Source organism: Oxyura jamaicensis, chromosome 2 (assembly GCF_011077185.1).
Source record: "Oxyura jamaicensis isolate SHBP4307 breed ruddy duck chromosome 2, BPBGC_Ojam_1.0, whole genome shotgun sequence".
In the NCBI taxonomy this organism is placed as follows: Eukaryota; Metazoa; Chordata; class Aves; order Anseriformes; family Anatidae; genus Oxyura; species Oxyura jamaicensis.
The window spans coordinates 26,187,593-26,214,825 of record NC_048894.1 but is presented as its reverse complement, the minus strand read 5'-3'; the positions used below and the strand labels follow the sequence as shown (position 1 = coordinate 26,214,825).

General features: G+C 42.7%; 1 protein-coding gene across 10 annotated transcripts in view; it reads right to left on the bottom strand.

The window, feature by feature from the left end:
* DYNC1I1 (dynein cytoplasmic 1 intermediate chain 1) overlaps positions 1-27,233 on the bottom strand; it is a 191,130-nt gene that overhangs the window by 21,210 nt on the left and 142,687 nt on the right. For all 10 annotated transcript variants that reach the window (XM_035316836.1, XM_035316829.1, XM_035316830.1 and 7 more), the window contains 3 exons: positions 24,469-24,602; positions 20,974-21,118; positions 4,333-4,473 (listed from right to left, as the gene is read on the bottom strand). In XM_035316836.1, coding sequence (XP_035172727.1) covers positions 4,333-4,473; positions 20,974-21,118; positions 24,469-24,602 — 420 coding nt within the window. The remainder of the gene's footprint in view (positions 1-4,332; positions 4,474-20,973; positions 21,119-24,468; positions 24,603-27,233) is intronic.

Sequence of the window (27,233 nt, the reverse complement as noted above, 5' to 3'; positions counted from 1 at the left end):
TTCCCTGCTGTCGGCTCTATGGCAGCGAGGTGCATGGCGGCGGGGAGCCCAGCCCCTGCGGCTGCCTGAGGCTCTGGGCACTGCGGCAGGGCTGCTGGCCCTGCACCTCCCCACCTGGATGTTCCCGTCACAGACCCTGCCCAAACTGAGCAGGTACCTGCCAGCCCGCCGGGCCTGGCCAGCTGAGATGCCTTCTCAATAAAGGACTCAGGAAACTACCCTTTACGCAGCCCCGCAAGTGGAATGGAAAAGGATTTTGTCTGTAGGGCCACGTAGAAATAACGCTGGCTAACAATCGGAAAGCAGATACTGTCCTCCCTCTTTAGGAAGTCATTCAGAGGCAAATAAGCTGCTGGCCTCGTCTCTGGGTTGTGCAAGGCCCAGGTCCTGTCCAAGGCAGCCTCACCGATGAGCGCTGGCACGCTCCCGCTCCTCGTCCCAAGTGTGTTACTCGTTAGGGCTACAGCCGAGGGCTTCAGTCTGACGTGGGGTCACTGAGCCAGGATACCATTGCATTAAAAAATGAGCAAGTTTTACCCTTCTGATCACTGTTTTCTAAAAAAAAAAAAAAAAAACACACCCTATTTTAATTCCAGCCAAAATTAATTTCATAACATTTGGAAATGGGTTTCTTCAAACGACAACTAAATGCCGCATTTTTTGAGCACTAATCCACTAACCAGCTACGTTTCTCAGAAATCTGTAGATCAAAGATATTTGTTTCAAATGAGCTACACAGCGCAGATTTAAGGCACTGAATTTTTAACAAAATCTTTCAGAAGGCTGAAATCTATAACTCCAGAACTGTTTTTTGTTGTTGTTAATACAGCATTCTTTCAGTGTTCCACATAAAAATAAGCAGCATGCATGCTGCAGACACAAGACACAACCCATTTTTTTTCCCAAATCCAATGGTTTTGTAAAATCCTATTACTAATCCACAAAACTAGCAAAATAAAAAGCAATCATGCAATAGTGTTTAAAAATCTAAATAGAAAGCCTTTTCTCCGGTGATACAGAATAAAATCTATTCAAACCATAGTATCTTAAAATAGATTTATCTACCTGGAGAAGTGATAGGTTAAATTACACATGCCTATTTTCGATTTTAAAGATAGAAGGTTATTTTATAACGGTAGCATGATGTTTCTAAAATTACATTTAAAATACTTAATAAATTCTCTGAAGTTGCTTGTCAGATTTTTAACAGTTTTGAAGTAAGATTTTACAAGGTAACACATTAAGATGCAGTCAGAAAAACCTGCATGGTAAGAATATACATATATATACACACATATTTATATATCTATACTTTTATTGCTAATGTAATGTCTAAACCTGCTTGTAAATAGATCTTCTACCTGTTTTTTAGAAACAGACACCATCTTCATATTTTCAAAGCTAAGGTAGGGCATACAATAGCATGTTTGAAAGGAATATAACAGAGCAAGAATAAGCAATTTTATCTATAAACTGCTATTAACCTCATCTATAAACAAGACTTGTTAATGACCTAGAGACTATCTCCAACCTCGACCAAAAAATAAAAGCAATGAACACGTAAGTAAGAAATAGGTATTTGCTAACCTGAAGCTATCAGAAAACATCATATCCTGATTCCTATAATAATATTCAGTTTGCAGAAGAATGAAGGTGTGAAGTAGTTTTTTTTATTATTATTTTTAAAGTTTTTTTTTTATATTCCTTTATTAAATATAAATCAATCATGATGATTTGCATGATTACTACAAAAAACATTTCTGGTATCCATAGATCAAAATGCAGCATACAAATGCCCTTGGCTATTTTAAATTGAGATTTTAAGAACAATTAGATTGATTAAATCTATGGTATGGTCAAATGATTTTAGTTATTTTGATTAGAAAGCATCTAGCATGCGAGAGAAAAGTTTTTAATAAATACGGGGAGTAACAACTAGCGTAAACCGTGTTACCGTTCAAAAATTTGAAGGTAGCATATTGTAACTAAAACCAGCTATTTTCTTAATTGGTTTATAAAATAATACCTAAATAATAACGTGGCTTATTTCTCAAATTAAACAAAACTATTAATAACAATCATATCTGGTTCTTACACAGAGATTTTTATCAATAGCTAGCAGTTAAGCACATTAATATACCTGTTATTTTCTACTGTTTTCATAAATACTTAGACATCACCAATCTGACATCTAAAAATCAAAAATAGGTGTTTCAAGATTTCTCAATACAAAGGCAGAAGTGCTGGCAGGCTTCTTGTTAGCAAATAGCTTAATCGAATGCAGAAATCTTGGAAATTATAAACTAATTATGACCTACCAGATAGAGGGTAAAAGCAAACAAAAATCACTTTCAGTTATGATGTTTAAAAGAACTGCTTACAGTTCTTTCAGAGGTATTTTTATGCCTGGTACTGCTACTCTCACATAACAAAACCCTCCATCTATTCAAGTTCTGCCAGTTTATCGTTTTGAGACATTTTTTAATTTACTTTATCAGCACTCGGTAAGGAGACCAAATGGTATTTCTTCCTCCAGACACAAATTCAATTCTCATAAAAATACAAAGCTCTGACACCACAGAATTTCATTCTGATCTTAACATGAGAGCTGATTTCAGCCTCTCAGTAGAGATCATTTGTGAAATCAGGGGTGGCCTCACATGCAGAAGAAAAGCAGGACTGAGCTTGAAGTTAATTTTTATTTTTCTGCTGATGTTCCTATATATTTATATGTAAACACACTGAAAATACAGCAGCAGTTTTCTACATACAGCCTTATTATTGATGGGAACAGGATCAAGCAGTCCATATTATTATTATTTTTAAAGAAATTATGGTCTCATTGAATTAAATGGCAAAACATCAGTTGATTTTAAGCAAAGCAGGACTTTAGCCCTGGTATTTGGGGGGAAAGGGTTATTTTTTTTTTCTTTTTAAAATACTGGGTTTTATGCTCTGTGTTTAAGCCTGCATTAATGAGAACACCTGAAGGATATGTCCCTCCCTTTCCAAAATAAATTCTGAAGAGACTCCTCCTGTATATCCTCCAGCTGTATGTGCTCTAATTAAAAAGGCTGTGCTGCTTCCTGCTCAGAGCACTTCAAAAGGCCTTACTGCTCCCCTTGACAATGCAGTTCGCAGTGCTGGTTCCTCTTACCTGTCCGTGCTTATTTATGGCAAGCACCATTCCCTGCAAGCCATAAACCCTGCCTGTATTTTACTTGGGTTGAAATGTATATCGTGTTTACAGGAAAGACATATTAATGAACAAACTAATCTTAAAAAACAACAACAACAACACAATATTGTAGAAAACAGGGTATGTGAGGAAAATACTGCTGGTTGTTCTTCAGTCTTTTTTTTTTTTTTTTTGGAAATGAAGAAACCGTCAGTTAATACACCTTACTTTTACATTCCCTCATTCTTAGTTTTACATGCTATTAAATAAAAATTCGTGAGACTTCAATTCTGGAAAAATATTTCAGTTCTTATTCTGACAACTGGTTGCTGGCCATCTGAGAGTTCAGGAGATGCTGTTTTTCGAAAACCATTTCCAGAAGAAAATGAAATCCAGAAAAATACTATCAATATACACCTGCAGCAGGTTTTTTTTTTTTTTTTTTTTTTTTTTGAGGGGGGAGATCTGAAGTAACAGGAGGAAAGTGAAAAGGGGTACTCAGCGTGTTTAGAAAATGATTTTCTGAAAATACAGGATTTGCCATTCTCTGGTTAACCCTTCCTCATCGTGAGGTGTAAAGGTGTGACTTTCTCCCCGCTCTGCACTTAGTTACCGCCGTGCGAACACCCGTGGGTTCCTTCGCTTAAGTCCCACTGCCATTTGGGCAAACTTTGCGGAGGAAAAGGAAGGCGAGGACGGAGAATCGCAGGCGATTCCCTTCGATGAAGGAGGAAAACGGGCGGCGGAGTGGGTGCGGGCAGGGGCACTGCTCTGGGCACCCTGGGTCCGGGGACACAGGCGGGGGCCGAGGGGGACGCCCCAGAACGGGAGCAGAGGGAGCTCCCTCCACGGACGCCAGGGCCAGCCTCGGGGCCGGGCGGAGGGGAGGGAGCTGCCTTCCCCGGCCGCTCAGGGCGGCTGCCCGCCGGGCCGTCCCTCCCCCGGCCCCGCAGGTAGCGGGGCGGAGGCGGGGAGGGCGGAGGGGGGCGGCCCGGCGCCCCCCGGCAGCGGGACGGGCCCTGCCCTGCCCGGCCCTGCCCGGCCCGGCCCTGCCGAGCCCTGCCCGCCCCGCCGGGCCCCCTGAGGGCAGGGGGAGCCCTCCCGTGACGGGGCTCCGGGCTCGCCCGCCCGCCCGCCGCCGCCGGCCGGCTCACCTCGGTGTCGTTATTCAGGTTCCAGAGATCCAGGCGCCCCATCCCGTCCACGCAGGCGAAGAGCGCGGGATGCACTGGCGACCACATGACATCGTAGACATAGTCGGCATTGTCTTCAAAGGAGTAGAGCGGCTTGTTGTGCTGTAAAGCAGAGAGAAGCATGAAGACTTCGTGGCGCTAGTGCTGCCTCGGGCTGTCTGGCGAGTCTAATTAAAAACTTTGCACATTTACCAAGTGTCATAAAACTTCCCCGAGATGAAAGCTCCTCGCAAAGGGTGGGACCGCGCTTTAATGGGGCAACAACTGTCCGGTGGGATAAATGAGATGCCCGGCGTGAGGGGCGGCGGGGCGGGGGGAGCGCCCCCTCCGGCCCCGGCCCGGCGCCCCGGGGGTGGGCGAGGGGGTGCGGGCGGGCAAGCAGCGGGCAGGCACCCGCCCGAACCGACCCGACCCGACCGCGCTTGCGGTCGGATGGAGCCGATGAGGACGGCGAGCCGGCCGGGCGGCGAGAGGCTCCGCGGCCCCCGTGCACCGCAGGCGGCGGCTGCCACCTAGCGGCGGGCGGCCCGGCCCGGCCCGGCCATGTCGCCTCAGGGCCCCCGGCCCCGGGCAGCCCCCGGAGCGGCTGCCGTGACAGGGCGGAGGGCAGGCGGGTGGCCCCGGCAGCAAACGGCGTCGTTTCCAGCATCCCGGGAGTCGGGAGGCGAGTTAGAAAGTACACGGGGAAGGAAATGTAATTGTCCGTCATGAATTATTCATCGCGTCTGGCTTGTCTAATTCTGGCATAATGGCTTCGCTAATCCCTGATCAATTAATGGAAAATGAAATTTAAATGATAATGAAAACTCAGGAGATAAAAGGAATTAACTATTCTCGTGGCTTGTGACAGAAATCTAAACAATGGGACTTTTTTAACTGTCTCCCTCAGCCCGTCAGCTGCCTGTAGCAGCTCCGCCGGGCTCCTCGACGGGGATCCTCGGAAACGGGACCTGCGCTTGGCGGAGGCTCGGGCCAGAAACCAGGAACGGCACGGGATGCCTTTGACAATTCCCAAACCAGGCTGACAGGGCATCTCGCAGCCTCAGCATGGTCCTTCCAGAGTACGCCTCTGTTCGTTTTACGAGAGAAACGACATTGCAGATGCTGGCAATGCGCTGCGTAGCTGCAAAACACTCTTTCCTGGAAGTGAAGCAGCTGATTGTAATCATTATATCGCTTTTCTTTTGTATATTATTAATTTTGGACAATAAAATAGCTTAATCTCTGCCTACTGCTGAGTCCTTGCCAGTTTTGTTTTCGGTCCTGCGCTACAGAGGGCTTCCCTCGATGTCTGGGCAGCAACACGAGAGAGGGTGCGTGTACGCGCGCGTACCGTACCTCACCGCTGTCATGAGTATTCACACGAAGAGGCTGGGTTGTAATGCTGCATTGTAAATGATTTTAAAGTATGTTTATTCGCTGCAGGTATAACAAAACTATAATAAAGTATTCAGAGATTTAATTACATGATGTTGTCATTTGAAAAAAAAAAACAAACAAACAAACAGAAAACAAACAAACAAAAAACCCCACACACACTGAAAATGCAAAGGGATTGGCTTCTATAGGCCAGTTTTTCTTATACCTGAATTAATGAAAGACACTTTGAATGATTACATGACCAGGTCCCAAATGTTCATAACTGGCCTAATATTTTTTATGCATTTCCTAACAGTATCAAACATTTTGTTTTATGTGACAATAAAATGAAATTAGAGCTTGAGGTTATTACCTCAAATTTATATAACATTTTTTTTTCCAAAGCTGGAGTTTTGCGAAAGAAAAGGAAAAAAAAATTACAAGAATAGTTTCTTATTTCAACAAACCCCAATTCTCCAAACATATGTATCTGCTTAGTACATTATCAGTGCCAGTGGAGGGAGTTACATGTGTAAATGGAATTACTTGCATGCCCATGCTAAAGCATTTGCAGGGTCGAGGGCCAGATGAAGACTAAGCTTTTGAAGAGGCAGAAGTATTTCATAGGAAATTTCAAAGTGAATCTCTTCAGCTGTGAACCAGGGAACAGAATTCAGAGTGGGCAATGCAGAGCCACAAGGCCTATCCGCCACGTTGTGTATTTCCACTGAAAATTAGGTTCAAATACATCAGCCATCTAAACGCTGGAAAAATGGGCATTGAACACAATAGTATGCTTAGGGGAAAGGAAATCTGGCCAACTGCTAGGTGGCCAATATTTTTCTTAGACATGGGAAATGTGCAGCACATGTAGCACTTTAACACGAAGTGTCATGGGAGAAGTAACAAAATTCCACAGAAGTAAAGGGACTATTAAGATACCAATCAATCCAGAACAGATTTCAATCAATGTTTCCTTTTTGTCCACATACCAAAGCTTGTTTTGATCTTATTTTGAGTGTGACAATTTTAATGCTCTTTCAGTCCTGCCAGTTTCTTTTCTAATTCATGACCAAAGAATAAACCATTAGAAGGAAAGGTCAGGAGATGTTGCCCTACTGTGAGTCTTCCTGTACAACTTCTAGCAAATGGCTTAGCTAGTGTGCCTCAGTTTCCTGTTAGCAAAATAAAAACACTTTCTGAGTAATGGTATTTGAGATGAAAAGCAAAGCACCTCATTGCATTGCATTTAGCTTAAGAATGGAAATATAGTCAGATAGGAAAGCAGAGAGAAAACGTGAACAAAAATTATTTATCTTTTCAGAGCGATCTCAGACATGCAAAGAGCAAAACACAAATAAATGGAGATGAATAGGCAGTGGAGCAAGACAGGGAAATTATTAATCCTCAGCAGCAGCAGCAGCAGCCACAGCCATGTGAGCAGCCAAGCAAAAGGCAAGATCAACTGGAGAGTGGTTGAGAAAAAGTGGAGAAAAACCCATCATGCAGCACCACCAAGCAGTGGTAGTGCAGCTGGGTTACAGCCTTCATAGTTCCTGTAGTGTATTTGCCCTCCCAGCTTGTCTAGTGTTCAGTGGGGAAAAAAATACATTTCCCATACTATGTCTTTCTGTATTGCACCCTTTAAAGAGGAACATAAGAACAACTGCATTGGATCAGGCTGAATGTCCCTCTTGCTTAGCATCCTGTCTTCAATGATTAAAAAGAGAGTGACCTTTCTTAAAACCTAACATTTCATCCTGTCTGATTTGACCCACTGAGAACAGTTATATTGATTTCAATGTGAAGACTCGATTTGTAAGATTAAGTGTGTATATAAATGTTTGCAGGACTTCCGTACTATAAGCCTCTTAACTAAGGGCCCAGGCCCTGCAGATTCTTTTAATGTAAGGATTTATGAGTAAGGACCGATACCAACCACTTCTAGAAAATGTTGAAATGTGGAACCATGTAAAGGTCACTTTAAAGCAGTTTTAAATTACCAAAACTTCAGACTTACACAATCTATAACTAACATATGGCTATTATTATAAAACAACTGAAATTTAAACTTGATGAGCTTTCATTCTTAAATATCAACCCGCTCTGTTACTCAATAGAACAGAAGAAATAGTTTAAAGCAGTATCTTCAGACAAACTTGCACCAAATCTACTTATTACAAAAAAAAAAAAAAAAAAAAAAAGAGTGTAAAGAGTGTTTGGGGTGAAAATTTGGCCTTGCTGAATCAATGGAGTTTTGCCATTGATTTCAGCAGGACAGAAATGGAGCATTTAGCAGAAAAAGTGAAAAAGCCATTTGTAAGACGTGTTTTTGTCTCATTTATTTAAGCAGATAGTCAAAATCTATTGTTCATCCTCAGTGTTTGTGTACAGTCAGTCATTGTTTAAAAGAACAATGCAGAGTGAACATTTTAAATACATGGGAGCTGTCTAGGAATTAGCACCTGTCTATGAAATAAGAAACTCACCTTAAAAATACTAGATATTTATATAAAAGAGGTATTTTTTTCCACGTATAAATGTGACCAGTCTATTCTGCTGATTTGCATAGAATTTTCTTTAATCCAGGAGGCGCCACACATAAAGTAGCTAATTATCCAAATAAAGGAATGTATACATATTCACAGGTTTTAACTAGCATCTGACTTCTTAAAAGCCATGGAAAAAGCAATTGGCCTTGCCTGTTTCATGAAAGGAGTGTTTTACAGATTGGCACAATTTCTGTGGGTGTCAGCTCCACCTAAAGGTACTTCCCTAGACTGTACCTTCAACGCTACAGATGCATGGTGACACCATACACTCCATCTACTGAGGATTGTATCTCCTTCTTCTTTTCACTCCATTTTCTCCTCTTGCAAAGACAATAGGCAGAACCCTTAGTTCTGGCTGATGTTGATTAACTGCAGCCATGAATGTGGCGCAGTATTGTAAGCTGATTTAAGCAAATTTAATTTTTCTGTGTGTGCTGCAAATATGACAGATTCATTAATCCTTGGCATAGAAACTTTCCAAACTAGGTGGTGTGTTTTTTTAGGCTCAAACTCTGGCTCTCGGGCACTTGGACAGAGCAGTCCCAGGGTGTTCCCAAGTGGAGTGGCTGTTGTGTCTGGCCCTTGAACAAGGGAAAAGGGAAATTTGGCCCCTATGGCAGGCAACTTGTATAATTAGCCTTTATTCACTAAAAATATATATATATAAAATAAAATTGCAAAGTGGTGTCAAAAGATATCATCTCTTCCAGCATAGGTAACACGTTAGGATCATAGAATGGTTTGGGTTGGAAGGGACCTTAAAGATTACCCAGATCCAAACCCCTGCCATGGGCAGGGACACCTCCCACCAGACCAGGTTGCCCAAAGCCCCATCCAGCCTGGCCTTGAGCACTTTCCACAGCTTCTCTGGGCAACCTGGTCCAGTGCCCCACCACCCTCTGAGTGAAGAATTTCTTCCTTATATCTGATCTCAATCTACCCTCTTTTAGTTTAAAGCCATTACCCTTTGTGCTATCACTACAAGCCCTTGTGAAACGTCCCCCTCGATCTTTCCTACAAGCTCTCCTTAAGTCCTAGAAGGCTGCAGTAACATTTCATTCAAGTCTTCACATTGTGAAGTAAAACTCTACTGTCTTTAAGGCAAGTGGTGAGCCAAACTGACCAGATACAAAAGATTTCAAGACAGGGCATAGCTTGTGGTCTTCTACTCAGGTTAGGAATTGAGTACTTTGACTCCTTCCATAGACCTAAACTGCTAGGTCCAGCCTTCACTGTTTTGAGAGGGATACTTTAGCTAGGCCAACCCACAAGATGCGGACAGCGTAAGTGAAACCCAAAAGCTGCTGGGAATTTTGAGGTGAATACTCCTTGGATCAGCCGCATCCTGGTCTTGACCTTTCCTGCTTCAGTGGTCTCCCTTCTGGGCTACCAGCTGTTATGTGCTTGGGGTTACTTGTGCAGACATCTTGTGATGGGGGAGTAAGTCCTCTGCTGTAAGGGTCTACTACTCTTGTAAGCCCTTACGTTCTCCGTTTGACTCAGTATGGAGACAAAGATGCCTTGTTTTTTATTCTGACTTTTTGATCTCAATAGGAATTTTGCCAGTTCTGGACTGCCGTGTTTTTCCCAAGTCTGTTTTCCAATAGTTATGATAATTTTGGATAATTGGACATCTTCTGCTTTCGCTGTATGCTTATGGGACTTGATTTAGCTCAGATTACACTAACTTTTAGAAGACACAATATTGCCGGGAACTGTTAAATTGCCTTAGAAGAGCTAGCACCAGAAGCTATAAATCAGAGGTGCTAGTTACAGGTATATCCCTGATGGCTCAGCAAAGCCTGTCTTCATTCTCCCCAGAGGCTATCATTATCTCCCAGACCCCGACACTGTACAACTCAAAACTTGCAGTCTTGCCCCACCTTTTCCAAGCAGAGCCAGACCTTCACGGATGACAATGAGAAAGCAAAGGGGGGATGTTTATGTTCTTCAACTTCAGCCGCCCAATTTCACTGTCTGACTGAGGTGCACTAATTTGAGCTATATGGGTAACAACTCCTTTACCTTTTGTTAAATTCCCGTAGGCAGTCAGATTCAGTCCTGAACTGCAGTTGAGCCTCTGGGGCTCACTGGACGTTTCACTGGGCTGTGACCTGTGTATATGTTCTAAGTACTGCAAGGTGTGATCCATAGCCTAAGGTATTTTCCAGTATGTATGGACAGCTACTGGTGTATTGTGCTAGAGATACTACCACTACGTGTTTTTAAATATTATGATTCAGTACCTTTAAGGCAAGTTGTTGAACAATAAAGCCCCCTCTGCTTTGATTAATGATGCTGAATGCAAAGTAAGTGGTTAGTAAAATAATTGCTCTCCAGGATGGGATTGGTTTCCTGGCCCTGTTGAACTAAATGGAAACACAACCATTTATTGTGCTGTTACTCCTCAGGTAGCAGTGTTGCTGTTAGAAGCACTGCACTTCTATTGTTCACAATGTAAGGAAGAAAATTCTCCAAAATCCTGACCTCCTAACGACAGCAGTGGGAATGAGAGCTAACCAGTGCCTCACAAGACTGAGTCCCCATATACGCCGCTTTTCTGTCATTTCTGAGATGATGGCACCTGCATCCAGTTACACAGTTTCACGTAGTGTCACCTCACTGTCAGAGGACTGGGTCACTAAATCAAGTGTAAAACCGCATCTGTGAACCAAGGAACAGGCTTCCTTTTTAGATTCAGCAGTGATAGAGGGGAGGAAGAAGTGAGAGTGGAAATGATCCCTATGCTCTTAAGAGCCCTGTTTTATTTAAGTACTGTAGTGTTACTACACTGGTTGTTTTGTGGCATCCTAAAAGTTGTAGCTACTCGAGGCAGAAAACCTTTCACATTTAGAAATCATTGTTCTTGCAGAGATGCTAAAACTGTTGCCTCTCTTAATTGACAACAATAAAAAACTCCAGTATTTTTGCATAAACATGTGGGAATTATTATAGATGGAGGAGGGGACAAGGGTGAGACTGAAAGGGAAGGGGGTATGAGAGCAGACCAGTCTGGAGATAACATGATGATTACATTTTTGTGGTTTCCTTCAAAGTCAAAGCGTCACGGGTGAACATACAAGAAGGAAGCAAAGGAAAAAATGGTTTGATGATTGGCACAGGCGGTTTTAATGAGAACTGATCTTAAGGTCTAATACTGTGGCATAGAGAAAAAGCATAAAAGAACTTGGAAAGTCAGACATCACCTGACTTTAGGAGCGTCAGAAAGCCAGACAGCAGGGCTTTCAGGGTCTGTGGAGATGGCCTGGAAGTTACACTGACAGGTAAACTGCTTATTTGGTTAATCCTCCTGATCTGTTTTGAGTCCTCTGCAGAGATGCAACACGTTCAGGCTGTTCTGCTAGACAACAGCTCTCTTTGGTCTTCTAGCTGTCTTCTATCCTGCCTTTCCACTTACTCAGTGGAAAAAGACCTTTCCATTTTCTCAGGAAAAAGAGCATGAAGTGTGGCATTCCTCTTTACCACCGTACATTAGCTGGGGAACTATTTTCAGTGACTTTGATATAAATGGAGTTACTTGATGACTGATGTAGAATAAAATTAATTGATATCTGCTTGCCACAGATTAACTTTGCAATGCATCAGGAGGCACGTAGGGCCTCAGAATTATACAATATATGCTGAGGAAAGATTGTACGAAGAGGCCAATATGCAGACTGGGTTACAGTGAGACACCATGGAGGAGAGTGTTCCCCAGCTCCATTTTATTACCAGTTCCCACTGGAGTATGCTTGTTTTTACATTTTAGATCATCCAGTTTTATTCCCGGTCTGGAGTCCCTCTTACTCCACACTTGCAAAAATTGTGCCTACAGGTTTCCAGTGCTTGAGGTTAATACCTTCTGCTCCACTTGCCCACATCAAGCTGGGTGCTGTGTGGATAGAAACAGTGGAGAAGCCTGTACAGGTGCTTGCCATTTGTTCTGTATTTCCTCAGACTGCTGACTTCATTGCTAAATGTTAATCAAGTTTTCCACCTTTTATTTAAAACAGGCTTTAAGCAAGCCAGCACTTCATCTTACGCTACTAACTCTGCACTTCCATCACCAGATTACTTGAAAAATGTCATTTTATTTTGGAATTTATAGCTACTCCTAAAGACAGCTCAGTTTATTTAAGAAGCTCAAAACTATAAAAGGTCTTATCGTCCCTGCCTGGCAAACTGATTCACAGTTTCTGTCGCTCCTACTCCTGCCTTTATATTACTGTTTTCTGGGATTTTTTTCAGAGAAGCACTTGGGGGACTTGCTGAGGAATATGAGTCAGGCGCGGTTTTGCTAGACTGACAGAAGGAAGAATCACCAAACCCTAGTCAGAGCGTACGTGAAACACCGAAGAAGGGCGGATGTGGTATTTTACCTGCAGTCGTCACTCGCTGTTTATATCCCACACAGGTGGGATCAGGAAGCAGCGCTGGAGATGAGTGGGATGCTTCGGGGGAAGCCAAATCGCTGTGACAGTGCTCTCCTGTCAGGCAGCAGAGGCAGCGGCACCCACTTATAGGCCAGCTCCTGCTTGAGTCAATGGGACTGTCGCCCTGCCTCAGGCCTCAGGCTGCTAAAGGGAGGTAGTTCAGCTCCAATTGCCTACCGACTTCTCTGTTCACCCAAAGTGCTAAGGTGCATGTGTTCCAGACTCCTGGAGAAAGCTCTAGAAACAAAGAAATCTTGTGGTACTATTTTATTGCTGCTGCTCAACTAGGTAGCTCGCTCACCCAGTGTTCAGAAACACAGATGACTTGAGATCCTTCTCCCCTTTCCACCTTTTTCTCTGTTTCCACTGTCTTTCCTGGCTAAACTACAGGCCCAGGTATGCTCTTCTGCACTGGTGCTTCTGTGCTGGGATCGCTGCCTGCTCCGTTTTGCAGCCCCCACTCCTCCAGCATGCTCACAACCCTGCCTTTTCAGGCGTGCCACTGCCACTCCAGCTGGGTACAGGGAAATTACTTTGTGCTACAGGCAAGGAGGGGAGTGGGATAATGGAGCTGCGGTTCCAAGGGATCGTTACTGCCGTGATCCCACCCCCGTCATTCTGACTGAAACCTTCAGTATGAGGCCCTGGAAAATTCAGGTTTTCTTTCTAATGGAAAATACTGCTTCATCATAGGGTACCTGGCCCAGCATTGCGTGTAGACTCGGAGAATTATTAGGCTTTCAAGCAACTCTGTTGTTTCAGTTTCACTGTTCCAAATGCCAGCAAGAACAGGCAGGAGCATGGGGAATATTGCAGAACAGCCAGTACAGCCTGATGTGACAGCACTGTCTGCTAACAGTCCCGATTAGTATTTGTAGCTGCTACCACCAGGATGCCTGCAGAGCTTTCATGGGTCAGCAAGCAATGATTTGGAGGCTAATTATTATTGAAGAGAACTCCATCTTGTAGGATTTTGAATACAGTTCCTTTTTTCCTGATAACAAAAGTCTCTCGCATAGCAGAGAAAGGACTGCTGCATGAAGCAGGTGGGAGAAAATTTCCATTAGTGAAGAAATCCTGGCTTTTATATATTGATAATTCTCCCGAAATGGCTCACTGCTACATGTGAGCCTGATCCTTCAGCATAATTCTGCAACAGAACAGTCAGTGGGAGGTTTGGATTTTGATTTCAGGGAAAAAGGAATCAAGACGTTGTTTTGTATGGATTATATGAACTCCTGAAATCAAATTCAACTTTCCATTTGCAAATAAAGCTTTCACTGGCTGCAGCTGAATTTCTGTTAGGATATTCTGAAGTAAAGTTTAGCCCAGTGAATTCTTCGGAACAGCCTCAGTATTTCAGATGACTTTTACTTTTCTGTGCGTATGCCATTCTTCACAGAATGATTCACAAAGGAGCAGCATGGTTGGCATGAGTAAATGAAATATGTCAGCCAGCTGAAGAATATTTTCCTATCACTTTTCAAACACGGCTACACTGAAAACCAAAATCATGAGAAAAATTTCATGTGAAGAACTTGGGGTTGGTTTCAAGCCACCTGACTTCACTTTGGTTTTGCTCCTTAAAATTACCTAGAAAATACCATAATCTTCTTTTTTTGTACAGCTGGATGAGAGCCAGACCTCTGGCTCCAGAGGTAAAGGGCAAAAACTAAAAAAATCCTGTCTGAACAGGCAGCTCCACCCTCTTCCCCAAGTCAGCTTGGCCTTTTGACAGAAAGTGAGCTCTGAAGCAAATTCATTCATTGCCTTGTTTTTGGACAAAACTCAAAATTCTGAACTCACACCACAGGGAGACCATTTCCATGAAATTCAGCATACTATTTTATCATCCTTTGTCTTCCCCTATAATCAGATAAAATTAGCATTTGGACAGTGATTAATCAGATTAGTCATTTTAATTGCTTTTATCAAACAGAAAAAGCCTGCGCTGGAAAAGTAGTGCTGTCAAAGGAAAGTGATAGCCTTATGAGCAGATTCAAAAACAAGCTCCATGTTGTAATCCAGCAGGGGGGGACTGTTCCAGCCAGGTATCTGAAATAAGAAGGGTTAAGTAGTCCATTGAGCTAGTCATTTGATCCTCACCAAAACAAATGGGAGAGAGGGAGAGAAGAAAACAGAAAGGACAGTCTATATTCAGTCTATGTGCTCCCACAATAGACTAAAGGTTTGGTCTCCCTCACAGTATATTATTTTTTTTTTCATCTTTTTCCTCATGAAGTTATTTCTTATGCCTCCCTAAACTCTTTGAGCCCTTGTGAGATGACCAACCCACCATGGCACCAGAGACAGATTGCGGTTGCATTCAGATTCAGCAGGGTGTTAGGTGTAGAAAGGCAGAGGTCCTGATACCCCTGTAGTTTGCTTAAGCATCTGCTCAGAGCACACACCCCCTTGGCTTCCTTCAGCTTGTATTTTAGCTTTTCTGACTGCAGAATCAAGGTGTAGCTGTGTCCATGTGGCATGGGATAAAGAAGCTGATTCCTTGCTGATAGTGGTTTGCAAGAAGCCAAATAAGAAGATAGCCCCTGGTGCTCAGAAGTGCTGCCACATCTGACAGTTTAGATAAGACCTGAAGCTGTCTGAATGCAAGAAAACCACCAAAAGCTCCAACAGCCAATTGTTTATATAGCTGCCAGACCTTGGCTTCTCCATGGACAGAAGTAATGGTGGTACCTCCAAGAAATGTCTAAAATGGATGCACCATAGTTACTTCTTTCCAGTGGCAGTGTAAGAAACCAAAGTATGGAAATCCTAAATAATAAAGGATCCAAGAGGATTCAACTTCCAACATGCAGTAAGACAGGTCTAAAGTACCTCATGTGCTAATATAAGAAGACTGAATGTGGCCCAACAAATTTAGGAAAGCTTAGAAAATAATGTCAAGAATGACCAGGTTCAAGACAGTTTTTAACTGAGTCTGAATCAAGTCTACTTGAGTATGCAAGATAAGGTATATGAATAATATCTCAGATAATGTCCAAAAATATTTTTGTGTTTCATTAAGCAAGAATTAGGAATCAAGGATCTCATCACATAAAAGTTCTGTTCAGCCACACACTTCCACCCTCCCCCAACTCCTCTGTGCAGTTTCACCTAGGAGCACCCACTTCAAGGCCTCAGACAGATCCTTTATGAAACCTCTGCATTTCACCAGTATGGAGACCAGTCTGATCCTGTTACAGACTGGAGAAGCAGGGCTGGCCCCAAGTGGACAAAACTGGTTTTCATCAAGAAGTGTCAGCACATTAAAATCAAAGCTTTACTCCAAGAAGATCCTACTTTCATCAAATCCATAGTTGTTCATAGACCCAAGATACAGCTCTGAGCAAAATGGCAAGATCATCACAGCATTTCCTCCCCTTAGGGAAGACACATGTTCAAGTCTTATTCAGGCAGTCCTTTGCAGCATGGCTCGGTGCCCAAACCACAGGCTTACAGGATGCTCTCGTGGAGCTCTTCATAAATAATTGCACATTCACTGGAAGAGGAACATCTTCTGTAAGACAGGGGAATACTATTAACCACTAATGGTAGTTTCTCTAATCAATGATCAACTCTAATTACCCACCATGGTCTTCACTACATTAAGTCATTAATCCCATCACTTCCAATATGAAGTAAGAACAATTTGCATGAGGAAGAATTCACCAAGATGTTGCAATAGTTCACTAAATCCACTGTCCTTTTATTGTGAATAGTATTTAAGTATATCTCTATGTGGATCTTTAACTTCAGGCAATGCTATCTGTAACACAAGAGGCTCTCACTCACCCGCTTAACATGACTGAAATTATACAGGAAAATATCTGAGCCAGTAACCAGGTATTTTGATACATGGCATTTGTACTGTAAAAAATAGTAACTTATTAATCTTCAAAAAGTGACAGCCTGACCCTGTAAACTTTAAAAATTGCCTATTTGTGAGTGAATTGTTCTCTTGGTGACTAATCCACACAATCACGTAATGCTCTGATTCATTTTGCGATACCATTTTTCATCACAGTAAGTCATATCAAGTTGTTCCTATCAGTTCCTATCAGGCAGGCTTTTTGGGGAAGGGTTTGGGGAACATAGCTAAAGTTCCTACTAGTCTTTGACAACAGCACCACATTTGCTTCTTTTTGTTCTAGCGAAAGGCTTGACCTCCAAGGAGATAATGCTTAACCTCTAGACTCAAATGGAGTTTGAAGTCTTATGCTGGTAGGTATGAAAGTGCAAGGTAAAATCATTTACTCCAAGAATCGGGAGGACTGATTCATACCAAGATAACAAGCGAACAGATAAGATATTGAAGGTACAGAAATGTACATAAGACACATAGACTGTGATTTTTTTCTGTTTAAAATGTGGTTTCTCAAATATTACAACAGGCTGCAGTCCTCAAAAGAGAACACCACAAGAAAGAGAAGACAAAGGAGGGGGACCAGGAGGAAGGAGATACCACTGATGCACATGCTAGAAAGGCAAAACTGAGCAGGGACACAAAAGTAGGTAGTCTATTGCTGAAGGCACACGTCCTCTGGCTCAGTTAGTCCTTGCTGATGGTTATGCAGTGGTCCTACTACCAGTCTGCTCATCTCCATCCCTCCCTCTGAGTATGACACTTGGCACCATTACTTAGCATTAGGCAAGAAGGAAATGAGCATGGATGGGGAGACAGCAATGCTGTTACTGTTATTCCAATCTCTCTTTTGGTCAGCTGCCCACCTGAGTATGACTTAGATATTAGACACATTAGGAGAAACACTCAGTTATTAGCACCTAGCCTCAATGGAAGGATAAGAGACAAATGAGATATGTGAAGGATGAAAAAAACTAACAAAATCCACCTCTTTACCCAGACCTTTATTAACTCCCTCAGCAGCAAACAAGCCATTTTCTAGCCATTAGCTGAAACTAGCTTGTTTTGCTATGCTTTAACAATTCCAAGCTAGCTTCTGTCCCTTGACACAATATCTAAAAATTCCCACTCCACATAGCAATTGCTGCAATAATAACAATACTTACATTTCATTATTTAACCTCATGCTATTCGTTCATGAGGATTAGTGCTTAATTAATTAGCAACACTTAGCATTTCCACTTAGCACTTTACCTCTTCAAAGCGTCGTACAAACGATACCTAATTAGGGGCAGAGCTCCACAGACACTTCACATCAGGACTTTCCTTTGACAGCTCTGCATCCCAGACTCGCTGATGTAGTATACCACAAATTCAGGCTGAAAGCCCTATTGACTTCAGCAGGAACCAGGTAATGCCCTGGCTATCAAGTGACTATCTTTGCAAATTACTTTTCTCTTCCTACTGCTTCTAGTTGCTTACTGTTTACCCAAGGATCTAATTATTGGCTAATATGACGGGTGATAACAGGAACCTTTTATTAGTGTTATCTGCAAAACCTTCACTCTTCCGTTAGCGAAAACCTTATTCTCAGTCAGCTCGTTGAACTGCAGTTGGGATGGAAAATGTGTTAACTGCAAAAACAGATTATAAAATGTCAATCCAGAGTTTTTAAGGGAGACAGGGCTTTCAATCCATCAGTCAAATGCCTGCTATGAAAGTGCCTTTCTTGTAAGCACCCCAGGGTGCTACACCACATCAATAGACAATATAAACACAGAGCTTTTATGGTTCACTTTACAATTGGACATTGACTCTGAACCTGTGAAACAGAAAGGAATTGAATTTCATGACCAAAGAGGATAATGTGCACAGGATTAAGTAGACAACACTGGTAGAAGCCGGAAAGCAGCACGGCTTTGGATGTTGATAGAGAGATTAAATTTACAAATAAGAAACCAAAGGAATAATAATAAAAAAAAAAGAGTAAAGTCTTATAAACCAAGAGTAGTACTCAAAGATTCATATTAATCCACTATTTTTTTCAGATAATCAAATGTGCTGATGGATTTATTCAAAGTCCACTGATCAACTGGCCCCTGACTGTGGAAATGGAACAGAGAGAGCCCTAACTATGTACTCACTCCAGCCAAGAGATACTGTGGAAAGAAATTTCTGCAGGAATCAAATTGGAAGAAAAAGAAAACATTCATCACATTTCAAGAACTTGTCTAGTGCCTCAGAGTATGTCTTCACAGGGCAGTAGCTAGCAGTGCCGCAGCCTGGAGCTGCTGCTGCTCCAACCTGCTCCAGAAGCAAGCAATGGATCCAATACAGCAATAATACTGCTTCCAGCTGAGTGGTGCTGTGGTGTGTCACATGCCCACTCCTGCTCACATCAGCAAGGTCAAGCAGCTTTCTCAGGAAGTCCCTCCTGCCAGACGAGCCACAGCCTGATAGGTATTAGAAATTTAAATGGTTTGGTTCTTTGAAAACTGACTGTATTGAACAGCATCTGACCCAACCATTTTGGCACTGAACTCTTCCACAAGGCTAACTCTGTACTGCTAACTGCAGCATCTTTGTGTCCAAAATATGCTGTGTTAGTGTTACCACTAACTTCTGACATCCCAGGAGTTCAGAATAAAAAAAATAAAAAAATAATAAAAAAAAAGCCTTCTTACTCCTTAATATAATTTCATTTAAGCGACAGATGGATGAGATCCTTATTGACATATTCAGCCTCAAGCTGCGGCTTTGATATTCATCATAGACTTTTCTGGGCATGTACATTAGGAGTACAGGTATTTCAGTACCAGCCTCTCATCTTCCACACAGTCCTCCCAGATTTTTTTCCCCTTACTTAGCCTCAGCTTCAACCATCTGATGTTCCCTTGCCCCCAGTTACCACTGCCCAGCACTCCCTTGTCTCAGACACCCAAGAGCCTTACCAGCCCAAGCCTTACCAGCTCTCTATCACTGGGTTATCCTGCAGCCCTTTCCAATGTTTACCACCAATGACCATCCCCCAGGATCACTTCTGCACTGGTTAAGGCTGGGTCCACTGATGTATCTAGTATGAGTTAGGTAAATCATGCACCTTCCTCCTTACAAGTTTGCTAAAACGTAACACTCAAACAAAACTGTCAGCTGTGGTCATTGCTCATCAGGCAAAGATACCTGTTAGTTAGCATACACATTGGATCAGACTGTTAACAAATGCACTATGAACCTACTACAGAGGCTAATTCAAGTTATTATCTAGGTAACTGTGCTTCTGTTTTCAGCACAAGGCTGTCACATGGCCCTTTCTGATCACTTTTGGATTTACATTTGCTGAGCATCTGTCCCAGCATCTCCAGGCCCTGATGTCTTTGGGGAACACACGCTGAGATATTTCCTGGCTGGGGTCAACTTCCAAAGCTGGAAATCTGTCGGGTGCAGCTCAAGATGTGAACCAAACACAGACATGAAAACATGATGAAGACAAAAGCCTGGCATTTGAAAGGCAATTCTCTACTCTGGCGTATGACAAAAATAACTATAAAAAATGGAAAAAATACAGCAAACACTGCTGAGCAACTAATAGCACGTACTCAGGAAAGAAAAAATATGAATAAATATGATGACTTAGATATTTAGAATTTTACTCCTTGTATTTCATTCAGCACAATGAAAGAAGTTGGTCTGTTTAATCTGTCCTGCAGTTTTTAGTCCCTCTGTCATTAGTCTATATTCATACACTTCTGTGGGGTGTGGGTATTCAAAGCTTCATCTCCCTTGTTCGCAGTGCTCTCCCTGTAAGAGGTCGTGTGGACGCATCCACAGAGCAGTCAGTAACAGATTGATGGAGGTCATGAATGTAACTTCCAGTGTGTATTTCTTCCCGGCTTCCAGCCATCAGTGTCTAATGTCATTGGGATGATTTATACTTTCTGGCTATCACAACCTCCTACAGCAGTGAATTTCATGATGGATATTGATTGCATTAAGTCGTACGTGTGCCTCCCTGTTGCTTCATCAGAAGAAAATGCTCCTGCTGCTGCACTGTCATGGTGCACAGTATTAGTCTCGCAATTTAGCCTGCACAAGGCGTGCTGGATGGATTGTTTGATGACTGCCACTACAAGACATCCTAATCTCCTTCCCTAGTGAAACTGCTCAGTACTAGGGTTAATACTGAAGTGCAAGCCAGCTGAAACTACCTTTATAGGGTAGGCTCCAGGCAAACATGGTTGACGTAGTTACACTGGGTATGCATTTCACTTACAGTTATATCGCTATGCCTTTTCTAAACACAGCCTTTCAGTGAATGAATTTCAGTGGAAACATTTCTGACAATGGCATTTTCACAAGTTCTATTACCCCCCACATCACAGTTTTCTTTTCTTACCTTTGTGGTCCACAACTTCACCGTCCAGTCAAATGATGATGTGACAAAGAGATGGGAGAAGTCAATTGGGCCCACTGCCATGTGACAGTTGATTCCCGTGACAGGTCCTTGGTGGCCTTCAAAAATTTCACCAATGCCAGCTTTACTGCAGGAAGAAGAGACATTTTCATTCAGAGTGAGTTAACATCTGTTTTTTTGTTTTTATTGTTTGTTTGTTTGTTTGTTTGTTTGTTTTGTTTTGTTTTTCATCTTTTTTTTGTTCCTTTTAAAGCTCCATTTAACCTATAGAGCACTCTCCTTTCAGTAAGGCCTCTGCCTGCAGAGGCTTACTGCTGTGGGCACAATTAATACTCAGGATCCAGCACAGGGAGATATTTTCCCTTCACTTCTCAAGAATTACATTACTCACATTTACATACACTACCTACTATAGCATGAAATCTCATTTATGTATAATTATAAAATAATTAGAAATTATAATTACACTACAGCTTATACATCTGAGTATACCATTATTACAAGGAATAACCATTAAAATAAAAATGCAAATATGTTAATGACTTATAATTTGCAATTCTTTTTCTCTTAAATATCTAAAATAACTGCACAGCAGTCAGTCAAGTCACTCGGAAGCAAATCCTTTTTCACAAAATATGAAGGAACTATTCGCATGATAAGGTATCACAGTCATTAACTTGAACATGGGAAGATGTGCATTTCACCAGCATGAGGCTGGAATAGTTATTAGGAAGAAAAAGTACAACTCTGTGTAAGAGAGAACACGTGCAATTTTGTTCTTCCTCTAAGCAAATGATGCCAAATCGGTTGTCACTTCTGTCTCACACTGTACACAGAAAGGGGGGTGATGAAACTACCTTTTTAGTTACATGATTATACAAAAAATGCAAAGGGAAGAAAAGGCTTTAAAAATAGCCACAGCTCTTCCAAGGCTGCCAGCCCGAATACAGAGGCCCCAGAGCTGAAGAGCTGCCCTGAGGGAGGCCGGTCCGACCCCACTCAGCAGCACCACCAGAGTGGTGTCCCCAGCCTCTCCCGTTGGCCATGGGCGCATTGGTCTCCCTCGGCCCCCCCTGGAGCCCACGCAGCATGTGCTGCTGGCGTGTGTGCCTGAGGTGCTTGGTACAAAACATGTCTTGTTTCATCCCTGTTGGCCTGCCACAGACTTGGTGGGATGAGAACTTCTCAAGCACCAAGTGCACCTCACGTATCTGCTAGGCTTTGCCAGCCCTTTTTCCAGAATACCATGGCTCTCTGCAGTGCTGTGCTGAGGAACACACGGGCCTCTGGAAACAAAATGGGGATGACAGCAAAAAGCTTTAGGGAAGACGGGGGAACGGACTAAGAGCGTGTTCTTTGATGGTCAGCAGAAGGTTTGCTAAAAAGGTGGAATAACAAGAGGATCTGACACCTTCCTCCTCTTGTGAGGAACAAACCAGGCACCTTTGAAAGATCAGAAGTGAGAAATGCCCTTGGGCATGCTTCATTTATCCCAGCAGCCCAAGACTAATTCAAACCATCAGCCACCACACAGCCTACCAGTGTAATGCCTAAATAGACACAATATTGCAACACTGTCAGTAGGAAAAAGAAAAAAAACACGTTAATATAAAAAATATTTTGAAGAAAATATACGTAAAGCTGCGATCGTACAACTTTAGGAACTTGTAATAGAAGCCTTACAATATTAAACCACTGTTTAAACCACTGTCAATGCCTATTTGGTCAACCAAAACGGGGACTATGATAAAACAGGAATTCAAAGAATATTGCGAACTACAGAAGTGAGGGTTCAGCTTTAAATCTATCAGTGAAAAAGTCTGTTCTTTACGGAAGCCACTCAAGTGTCCCAGAGGATGAAACTGCTACCAGAAGCTAAGAGAGCACACAAGCATCCTGCAGATCGTTGCAGCGAACAGAAGGAATTGATCTCTGCATGGCCTGTGGTGAGAGGCTCTTGCTCTTAACTGCAGCCTTAAAAAGTTTACAGGGTGCAGAATAAGGAACTTGTTTAAATTATGAATGTGGATTTGCACCTTAGAAGCAGAGAGAAGATCAGGGCTGAACAGCACAGCACTCAGATCTTTGTCATTAGGAGATGTATCTATACTTGGAAGAACAGTATTTCAGCCATCGTTACAAATGCTATTAGAAAATATTTGAGAGACTAAGATTTTCCCAGGTCATTTTTTCAAGGCTTGTATTAATGGCCTGCCTGGGCAAGTCAGACATGTTATCTGCAGAAATTTAGGGCAGAAGAGCAAAAATACTGTAAGGCTGAACCCTCCTGAAAAACACTGAGGTAAAATTTGTGTCTGAGTTAAAAGGATGCCCTGGGAAACAATGATCCTAACAGCCTCCTCCTTGGTGTAGTCAGACAAGAAAAAAAAATCATGCATACAAATTCAAGAGCCTGAGAAAGAGCAGTTCAGTCATTCAGGGTTGTAGCTAGCCCCCCAGGACAGGTTACAGTCAACCACACACCTGAGTGTGGCATGCCCAGGAAAATTGGAGCAGCACTGCTTGCTCCATCCTCACTGCTGGCCTCAGTGCTGGCCTGGGCAGGCAGACTAGCTCTGCCCTGGTGTTTTTTTCTCTGGCTTGCCTCTACCAGGGAGGATTTTCGGGGACAAGGGCAGACTTTTGACCCTAGCTGTAGCATTAAACAACTACACTGTGTGAGGGAGCACGGTGTCTCAGTCCTGGGAGAGGGTCTGCTCAAGCCCATGTGTCTGCATGGCAGGCTGAGGCTATGTCTGACCAAAAAAAAAAAAAAAAAAACCAGCTCGGACTGCAGCCAGATGATGGGACACTGCTCTTGTCTTGCCCTCCAGGAGAGGGTGGGCATCGGACATCTCTAAACTGCCTGCCGAGAGCTCGGTCTCTGGTCTGGCTCCAGAGGTGGCCATGCACTGGGCCCCAAGTGCCTTGCTATGCTTCTCACACACAGATATATATGCCCATGGTGGCTTTTCTCTGCTGGCTGCCTGTGGAGACTGAAGATGAAGCTGAGGATGGTAAAAAATAAAGCGGATTACCATCTCTTACAAGTGGTTTAGGCCTGATTACCCCACAACAAAACTGTCTCTTAGGGCCTGATTCAACTTGCCCAGACTGAGACAGCTACACCTGAGCCAGCTGTCTAGACTTCCGTTATAATCGCGGCTGAGAAGGAGGCATTTCGAAGGTGCCAGTCATCTCTGCTTCAAGAGGATGTCTGAAAAAGGTGAGAGAAATCAGACCTTCCCAGCAGTTACTGCTCCCACTGACTACAAAGGGAGCCTGCGGCAAGCACCCCGTGTAAAGAGCCGTAACACCGATGCGCGAAGTTGGGCAGCTCCCATCCCTCTCCTGCGAAGCAGAGCAGCACAGATCCTGTTGATCCAAGAGAAAAAAATCTAAACACCCTCCACACACACTTGGCTACCTCATGCCAGCACAGACAGAGTCAGAGAAGTACAAAATGCTGAAAGTCACCTTCCATGCCGGCAGGCTGTGTAGACTGTTCCCTCTTCACTGCCAACAACGAAGTTATTGACATCTCCGGTCGGGAAGGCCATTCCTGTAACCGCCACCGGTTTGGACTTGTTGTACACCAGCTCCATGCTCTCCTATCAAAACAAGGCTTCATTATTATTCCACAGCTGTCCTTTTCTTTGGCTGTTTTTCTTTTTTTCCTTTTTTTTTTTTTTTTTTTTCTAAATCAGTTCTAGATGTTATGCAGGGCAGCAGGAAGGGAAGAAGAAATTGTCTGACCCAGTCACACAATTTTGGTTTCTGCACAGGGCGTAGCAAGAAGATGCAATGTCTCAAACGAGGATGCACTACTCCTGCCATCCCTGCCACTGTCTGTCATGTGTTTCAGAGCAGCTGCAACGCACTGGTCTTTGCTACATCATCGTAAATCAGGCAGAGATGACAGGTGAGAATTTAAAATGTAATGGTGCAGAAACTAAAGATAATACCTTAATGGTTATACTTGCCAGCCGCAGGCTCTAATAAAAAATACAATACCCTTCTATTTACAAACATTTCTGAAATCAGCTGTTTTTCAGGAAACACATGTAATGTCATGTGCACCTGAGGCATTTATCAGTGACATTTGTCACTTTGCAGAACAACTTTAAAAAGTCAGGGTCATATCACTCCTGTCACTCTAAGCATTGTTTTTCAGGGATTTTCTGAGGTAACCACAAACGTTCTCTCTAGAACTCAACATCAAACTACAAGCCAGCAAGCATATTTACTTTTTTAAAATTATTATTATTTTCTAGCTATATCTCAAAGTAAATCAGCATGCCCATTTTGCTATTGCAAGTACAACCAGTGTGAGCAGTTTGCGGCTGTCACAAGATGTGTCTGCTTTGAGCAGATTTTGCACAACCCTAAGCTTTTTGGTTGTGCAGCCCAAATGGTGTAACCCAAGAATCCACAAAGGGGCTGGATGATTTACCAATTTTCATTTGAAGCTATTTTAGTGCGTATGTTTTCTGTGTTTATAATGCCTAACCTGCTACTCTTCTTGCGCTAAAGACTGCAGCATTTTTATTAGAAGGGATTTTTTCTGTAGCTAAAGAAGGTGGGTGTCCCTGTGGGAGAAGAGGGCTGCAAATCCACAGAGAAACTCCTGCTTGATTTATATTTTTCTTTCAAATACATTTGTTTCTATTAAAAAGGCAAAATAAGACCTGGAAAATGCATTCGCAGAGCACCTGTGGGCCGTATATCTCTGCAAAAATCTTCTGGGGTGAGATCATCATTTAGCGTCTCTTTAGATATGTCCAGATACTGTGGTGGACTCTCCTCCCTGTGCCTACACGGTGGCTGTGCATGAGTTCTCTGGACCTGTGTCTTTGGAAAGTTTCATACTGACACAAATCAGCAACACTCTACTCCTCCCAGTTTAAAGCTATGGCATGTAGCTTGACATCAAGTCCTGGGCCTTGCTTTTCAAGATCACCACGAGCCATGCGCCAGATTTCAGCGTAATGTGGGGTGTGTTCCCAGCCTTGCTGAAAGCCAGTTTTGGAGCTGGGAAATTCCATCTGGGTGATGAAGTTCTGGAACTGAGATGTTCACAAATCGCTCACTCGAAATCTAGTACTCCAGGAAGTGAACACATATGGGTGGGATTTATCTTTGCAATGTTTAAGTGAGAAATGGGGCAAGGGATTCAAGTGCCTAAACACAGATGTCTGGACCATTTTAGATGCCTCCACTTTTATTCCAGAAGTGCAGTGGTTTCTCATAGTTCCGGGACACAACTACCAGACCCATAATGTTGTCTCAGAGGAGTGTGAGCAACATGATCTAACTTTGAAGTTGGCTTCACTCTGAGGAGGGGTTTAGATGGGATGACTTCCAGAACCAACTTACAGCCTACGATTTGACAGTTCTGTAACCCAGAATATCTAAAATGGTATTTCACACTGGGATGGGAGGAACTGTCCTCTGTAAGTGCCTAGTCTCTCTTTGCATTAACTGTAAAGGGAACTCAGATGACTAGCTTGGACTTGACACGGACCTTTAAACAGATAAGGTTAGGAGAGTGGAGTCCCACATTCCGTGTCAACACTGAAAAGCAAATAAGAGTAATTGCACATTAATGAGTGATTAATGGATGATTAATGGAATCATTAAAAGGAGTTTCTACTCAGCATTTTGAAACAAGATCCGATCCTATGCTGTTTAATAAAAACAGTAATAAAATACTTTTTTTCTAAGAAAAGAGAAGTAAAAAATGAATGATGGGTTGGAACAGAAAACGTACTACTCCAAAAGATAACACGTTAAAGATGATTTCCATAGAGCCTTTTTAGCATCAGATTCTTTGTTTAGTTTCCATTATTATAATCACTAGTGGTTTGGACAATTTTCTTGGATTTCCTTTCATTTCTGATACAAAGGGGAGGGGGGAGGGGAGGTAGACAATAGCAATAAACATTCCAGAGGGGGGAGTTAGCTCTAAAACTTTTGATTTGCATTGTTTTTTCCTTTGGCTACTGAAAGCAGGCAACAAACTAAGCTTTCTGACTTTTGTGCCTTGGAAACGAGTGCCTAGGGTATGTTCAGCAGCAGTGCAATCTAGTCCATATTTGTTAAACAATGCTGTAGAGTAAGTACAATTTATACCACAGGCGACTTCTGTAATTACCGTGCTTTAAAACGGATTATTTCATTTTCACTTGAAACTGACCTATGTATTAACGTATTACAATAATTACATGATTTGTGGTAAAGGA